Source organism: Vigna unguiculata, chromosome 6, assembly GCF_004118075.2.
Source record: "Vigna unguiculata cultivar IT97K-499-35 chromosome 6, ASM411807v1, whole genome shotgun sequence".
NCBI lineage: Eukaryota > Viridiplantae > Streptophyta > Magnoliopsida > Fabales > Fabaceae > Vigna > Vigna unguiculata.
This window is the reverse complement of record NC_040284.1, coordinates 19,285,656-19,292,624: the sequence shown is the minus strand read 5'-3', so window position 1 is coordinate 19,292,624 and position 6,969 is coordinate 19,285,656. Positions and strand designations below refer to the sequence as shown.

General features: G+C 32.6%; 2 protein-coding genes across 3 annotated transcripts; one reads left to right on the top strand and one right to left on the bottom strand.

The window, feature by feature from the left end:
• Positions 1-49: 49 nt before the first annotated feature.
• On the top strand, positions 50-1,930 carry LOC114188091 (transmembrane emp24 domain-containing protein p24beta2-like). 2 transcript variants are annotated; one of them, XM_028076613.1, is made up of 5 exons: positions 50-330; positions 640-855; positions 1,031-1,217; positions 1,312-1,419; positions 1,546-1,930. In XM_028076613.1, the coding sequence occupies exons 2-5, from the start codon at positions 652-654 to the stop codon at positions 1,674-1,676; spliced, it is 630 nt and encodes a 209-aa protein (XP_027932414.1). In that variant the 5' UTR covers positions 50-330; positions 640-651; the 3' UTR covers positions 1,677-1,930. The 2 variants fall into 2 exon arrangements, with proteins under 2 accessions (XP_027932414.1, XP_027932413.1); XM_028076612.1 differs by lacking the exon at positions 50-330 and having other exon boundaries at positions 346-855.
• LOC114188092 (protein NOI4) lies at positions 1,775-4,866 on the bottom strand. Its single transcript, XM_028076614.1, has 3 exons — positions 4,618-4,866; positions 2,832-3,020; positions 1,775-2,150 (listed from the first exon to the last, which is right to left on the bottom strand). The coding sequence occupies exons 1-3, from the start codon at positions 4,621-4,623 to the stop codon at positions 2,112-2,114; spliced, it is 234 nt and encodes a 77-aa protein (XP_027932415.1). The 5' UTR covers positions 4,624-4,866; the 3' UTR covers positions 1,775-2,111.
• Between the last annotated feature and the right edge of the window lie 2,103 nt (positions 4,867-6,969).

Below are 6,969 nucleotides of genomic sequence, written 5' to 3'. Positions count from 1 at the left end.
ATTGTGTCAAAATATCATTGTTGTTATATATAGATATAGACAAAAAAAATATCTCTTATATATAGATATAAATATATAGGTATAGATTCATTGTTTCTTATTATGTTATATCAATACTTTACAATCTCCTATTCCTATCTCCTCCTACATTATAGTCCAACACGTGTCGTCTAAATTCGAACATGATTCACATAATCGTTAAAAACTTAGACCTCGAACTTTCAAAACTGCTCCACAAAACAAAAACCCGTTTGCGTTCCTCTATAACTTTTCCTCGTACAATCCTACAATTTTCAAATTCGTTTGGGAGCAAAATATTGATAAAAGAAGGTAACATTCTTCAAATTTGATCCTTGCATGTATGTTTCTAATCATGTTGATTGATTGTTATGAGATCCGTTGATTGAATGGTTAAATTCTTAATTTGGAATTCATTTTCGAGAGATATCCATTGTTGTACGTTTTAGAAGTTGCTATGATGAATGTGAAAATCATGGAAATCAAAGGACCAGTTCATCATATCAAACAATGTGGCTTTTCAAAAACTAATGGATGAAAAAATTATGATGGCAATGGTGGAAGTGCAAAGAAAGTTTTAAGCTTACTCACTTGAGTCTTGTTGAATATGTGTGAATGAAGGTGGTGATAGAGATGAAGGTAGGGCTATCAAATTTTGCGACTGCAATGGTAATCTTTTGCAGCATGAATGCAGTGCTTGGGATCAGATTTGTGATTGACAGACGTGACTGTTTCTCTCATAATGTTCAGTACGAAGGGGATAGAGTTCATGCTTCATTTGTTGTCATCAAGATTGATGCATCTTGGCAATATACTGATGATGGTGTAGACCTTGAGGTAAGCACTGTCAAAGATATTTCGGTGAAAATGTTTTCTCAATAAGTATTATCTACGATTCTGACATGTGAGAACAAAATTGTGAATTACCAGAAATTATTACATGTCCTGTCTGTTTGCATTATAGTTGTTGAGAAATGAAGTGTTGACACAATAGCTTTTGTTGGATATTCAGGTGAGGGGACCTGGTGGTGAACCAATTCGGGATTTTCTTGACATGACAAGTGAAATATTTGAATTTGTGGCTCGAAGCACCGGACCGTATCGCTTCTGCTTCAACAACAGGTCTCCCTATCATGAAACAATTGATTTTGATGTCCACAGTAACCACGTTGAGTTTTCTGATCATCATGCAAAAGATGGTGAGACATACATGAACTAATTAATCAATTTCATACATTTCTGCAACTGTGGACCCTCCTTAATTGGTGAGTGTTCACATGTTGATCTTTGCAGAGCATTTAACACCTCTGTTTGAAGAGATACTAAAGTTAGAACAAGCTCTTTTCAACATTCAGTATGAACAGCATTGGCTTGAGGCTCAGACAGAACGCCAGGCAATAGGTACATCTCGTATCATGTTGAGGTTCTATTGGTTTAATTTGTTGGATTCATGTCTATAGACCTGATTAGCGTGGATGCAGATAACATATCTAAGATTTGAATTTATTTGTTGACTTGCAATTACAGTAGGCAGTGCAATGAGCTCGAGAACGCTTCACAAGGCGCTACTTGAATCGGCAGCACTAATGGGGGCCAGCGCCCTCCAAGTTTATCTTCTTCGTCGCCTCTTTGAACGAAAGCTTACTACTACTGTTTAGAATCAATTTTGTTGGCCTTTATATATAGGCTACACTCACATACCAGATTGTTGTAATAAATAGCAAGATATAAAACTTGATCAATCGGAGGAACGAAATCAAAGGGGAATAAAATGAGTTCATAAAATAGGATTTGTTTGATAATACAAGCAATACAATGTGACAAGCAACGCTCTAGCTCATAGCGCAAGACAAGGCAAAACAGGAAGCAACCCCAGCTCCTAATAATAAACCACAACACTGATACACACACAAATAATAGTTTGTCTCCTTCCCTTTACCCCATTGCAGCTCACTTTTACAGCACATAATATAAATTCCGTAGAATTCGCTCATGGCTCTACAGCCCTTATCTTTGAGAAAATACTGTGAAGCTAGTTACACATAAACATTGTTCCTGTTCAGGCTTTTCAAAGGAGCAACCATTGCTATCTGTCATTCGGCAGAAGGTTGCATGCAGCAAAACCATTTTTTCTGAAACCACGTAAAATCATTCATCAGGAGAAAATCACAAATAAACTGACTGGATTAAAATTTGACTGCTCCACATCTTAATAACATCTCAGTATCACTATCTAAACCTACCACAATCTAATGCAGATCAATTTCTGAGCAATCTGCTCAAACATACTTCATTTCAAAGGTTCACAAATAATCAGTGCTGGCTGGCCAACCATAGACAAATTATTAGTCCAAATAAAATATACGCACATCTTTTCCTCTTTTGTTTTGGATTTGGACAATCTAATCTTTTTAATTTCATCTTAATCAGAGTTTGATACAAGACCAAATATATTTTAAGCAAGAGTGAAATACTAGAAACTGATAAGAAAACCCAGCCAAGGTTATAACTCAAACTAAAAATCATGGTTTCAATACATCTGGGATTAAGTAGGCCAGATTAGTCTAGCATATGCACATCTTGTCAACATATATATGGAGTTACTTTGCCGTCCAACAGTTTCTCAATTCATGCAAAAAACACAACAAGCATATATATATGGCACATGGTGAACACACATCACAATCAACATTTTTTTGCAAGGTTAAACTTACTCTTGTAGATGGGCAAAAACATGCCATGGTTAGATTATGAATAAAAAAAGTTATTTGTGTGTCAGGTTAGTGAGAGAAGTTTACTAAACAACATCTTACAGTCTGAGTTTTCCCAGGATCTACTGCAGGTTTGCTGTGAGGATCAGCGGCAGTCTTTGCTGGTGACTCAGGATTGCCACCTGTCTTTTTTTCATCCCTTGCCTTATTAAATATCACTGTGAACCCCTCAGCTGAGGCTGGATCATTGACATCCCATTCGCCAAATTTTGGTAGTGGCCGACCCTTTTCCTGTGTGATAATTAGATTAGCCAATGCAAAATAAAGACTAAAATGCATTGAATTAATTCCTTAAGATTCTTTTGGACATGATAATTATAAACTCTAGACAGAAAGCTGATAATATAATAGGTTTTCTGCCTACTGTAAATGTTTGATGTGAATACTAGTATAGATTATATGGGTGTTTATTAAGAATAGAAGAACGGAGATCAAACACAACACATAAAAACAGAGAAATTTAACTAAATGCTAGACATGATGCCATGTGGATAATTCTGAGGTCTATTCACAAAAATTGTTCTTCCGAATTCTTATTCAATCTCCAGATAGATTGGTTCTAATTACAATACTTTTTTGCTTATCCATGATACACCACTCCCACTAGGTCAAGTCCTCATTTTTAATTTGAACAGCTTTCTTGGTATAACTAATTACATATGATTTGCAGCTCGTCCACAAACCACATGTGTTCCCTCTACTTTCTGGTTTTTCCGTATACTAACAGTCATTCATTCCTTCGCTGCCCACTGATTTAATATCTGTAGTTTGCAAACTGGGGCATCCATGGAAAATATTGGATTTGTCCTGCTAGTTAGGAAACTGGAACAAATTCTATAATCTATACCTTCTGTGAACATCAACCAGGGTAGGGCTCTTTGAAATTGACAATTTGTTAGTTATTTGTCTAGTTTTCCCTAGCTCCTTTTCACTTTTCTATGGTTAGTTTTTTTAGCACTCTCGTTTCCTTTACTCGGATTACTTATTTTCAAGTGATAAACTTCCCTATCGCCCTTTCTGATTAAATTCTATTATTCGCTAAAAGAAAAAAAAAAAAAGCCCTCTGGCCAAGTTGTTTAAGCAACAAGAACAGAAGTGCACATGTCGTAATTCATGAAAAAATACAGGAGGAAAAAATACAACAAACCATGAGATAGTAATTCAGAAAAGGCCATGTTGTGCCAGAACAAAACAACTGAAAATACAGTAACTTAACCCACTCAAAAGAAAAAGGAAATCAACTAGAAATCACAACACCTCCGATCTACGAATTCCGATACTGATAAGCAATAACAGCCTTCACGATTGAGAAGTTAGTAGAAAAGAAATCAACCAAAGCACTCGGTGATCCAAATATAGAAATAGAAAGAATATAACAGTTAAACCACATATTCAAAAACAAAATTAAAGGCAAAACTAAAATATCTAAAATATTTACTTAACCACCACTCAGCAGCAACATCCCAAGACTATTCAACTCTAGCACACAACCTACAAGGATCGAATCAGAAAGGCACACAAGCTCCACGGAAGACTAAAAGCATGCTAATCCGAATAATTCAAAGACACGAAACCAAAACTCAAATAATCGAAGAAGGATCACAGCATCAAAATCCAGAAATGTAAAACAAAAAAGGAGAGAACAAACAAAAAAATATAGCGGAAAAGGGGTAAAATTAACAAAAAAACAATATGGAAAACGCGAATCAACGACTACTGAGGAATCGCATACAACAGCTCAATACAATGATCAGAGAGAAAATCAAATCAATTGAGAAAACACAAATCATTGCAAAAACAACAAAGATAGAGAGAGAACAACACATACCGACATCAATACTACGAGGAGGTGTTTTCAGGGAAGAGAAGAAGAACGAGAAAAATGGAATTAATAAGAGGAATCGGAGAGAGAAGAAAATTCTGAGAGAGAAAAAAAGAGAGTGGGAGAGATAAAAAGAGAGAATGTTGGAGAGAGAAAGTGCGCGATGACGATGAAGAAGAGAGATAGAAGCTGTAGCAGAAGAAGAGGAAGAAGACCTTGTTGTGACTTGGGGTTGGGCCGAAAGTGGGCCTTACGGAGTTCGTAACGCCATTGGCGGAACGTCGTTACGTGTTCCGCGGGGACAAACAGATGCCGTTAGAATAAGCGTCATTGCTGACGTGGCTTGGGGAAAGGAACGGAAGAATGAGCTGGCAAACGGTTACGGCGTGAGGTGCCGTTGCGTTCTTTTTTTCGATGCGTTTTCTTTCTTGGTTCTGAGTTGGTCACTTTTTTTATGATGAGCGTATAAAGATACCTTTTCAATTAAGCAAATCTAAATGCACTATGCTTCATTAATGTTGATGAGTGTATTTCAATTTAAGAAAATGTGATCATTTTAATCATAATTATTAGATGCATCCTTTGTAATTTTATTTCTTCTCTTATAATTAAGCTAATCTAATACTATATTATGATATGAATATCATGTTATTACAGCAGCACTATGTCAGTTATTATAATTAAACCTTTAAATCTATTTTAAGATTCATTTTCTTTAATGATATAGATTTCATCTTAATTTCTTTAACGTATTCCATACTCGCCAGCTTTTTTTATTTGGATGTTATGAGGGTTTCACACATGGACGATTTATTAAAAAAAAAATCTTAGTTGAAATATAATTAAATATTAACTGTAATTATTTTTTGGAAATTTAAATTATTATTTGCTACTTTGTTGAAGGATATTACTTTAAGTATGAGAAAATTTTGAATTATATTTCTAGTTGAAGTAGTTTATGATGTAAGATTATATACGGTATGGATTTATTTCTTCATGAGGTGGAATATGAAGACAATGAATGAATTAAAGGGAAAGAAGGAAAAATGAAACAATTAATATTTTTGTAATTTTGCACATAGAAGTTCTCCATATAAACATAACATTTTATATATATATTTTGTAATTTTGCACATTTACTAATTATAATTTAAATCAATATAGAAAATTTTCTTAATTCTATAAATGTGTCAATCACAGGGGTGAATTATATTGTCACAGCAAGTAAGTTGTAATTGAATTCTATTTTTTCATTAATGTCATATCCATATTAATAATTATTACTTATTTAATATTTTATTGGCATCGAATTTCAAATACAATAAAATAACATTTTTTGTCAATTAAAACTTCATGTAATATTAGTTAGAAAATCTAAAATTTACTTTTAATTCATGAATATGATTAAAATAATTAAATTCTCCCATAAAATATTTTAATAAAATTCCTTTTTTATTAATTAAATTTTTAAGAAAATAATTATTATGGCTAATGTATAAGTAAAAAAAAAACTATGAAAAACCTTTTGAGACCCACGAAAATAGAAGGTGTGATATTATTAGTATGGATAAGAAACCCACTCCAAAATATTAATACAATTTTCCCATAATAAATCATTCCAAAATGTTTTCATTTTATGGTAATCATAAAAAAAAGAAAAAAAAAAACCATGACATGTTAAGGCACATGGGAAAAAGAGTTACAAACCCTATTTTAATCATTCAAAGTACACAAAATAAAATAATTTATTTCTTCTTTTAATTATACCTACTGCTTAATACACTCTCCTCCAATAGTTTTTTTTTTTTTCTCAATTAAAAAGACAAATAGCCCAAAGTAATGGTAATTTGGCACTTAAAATCAACTTTCCCCTTTGCAAGCTTCACCAAAACTCAACAACTAAACTATTATTGAATGTAAACAAGGAGTGGAATTCAGCATTGATTTTTCGTATTTCAATGATTATGTTGATGGATAATCCTCTAAACCTCTTTACTTTGTGATAAATAATGTTTAAATTTTCTTACCTTGTTTAAATTAAGCTACTTTTTGTCTAGTTTAAATTATGTCGTATAATTCTATTTATGTTTTCTTATTTAAATTATATTTTACATCAAGTTTATGTTGATTTAAATTATGTTAAGAGTCTGACTTAGTTATTCAACAATAAGTGTAAGTTGATGTGAACTAATGTTTATGGATAAAAAATATATATAATACTAAATTTAGGTTCTTATATGAATTTGCTTGCTTTTAATTAAATTATAAGTATATATTAAAAAAATGTTATTGAATTAATATGAGATAATAATAAGTTTTTTTTATTAACAGGCTCAATATTTTTAGATTAAGAGCATA

Bases quoted from the DNA above. Each gene is read 5' to 3' on its own strand.
- LOC114188091 (XM_028076612.1), top strand. From the start codon at position 634: ATGAAGGTGGTGATAGAGATGAAGGTAGGGCTATCAAATTTTGCGACT. The intron at 1,218-1,311 runs GTGAGACATACA...TGATCTTTGCAG, and splicing joins TGATCATCATGCAAAAGATG to AGCATTTAACACCTCTGTTT. The intron at 1,420-1,545 runs GTACATCTCGTA...TTGCAATTACAG, and splicing joins GACAGAACGCCAGGCAATAG to TAGGCAGTGCAATGAGCTCG.
- LOC114188092 (XM_028076614.1), bottom strand. The intron at 2,151-2,831 runs GTAAGATGTTGT...ACGTGGTTTCAG, and splicing joins ATCCTGGGAAAACTCAGACT to AAAAAATGGTTTTGCTGCAT.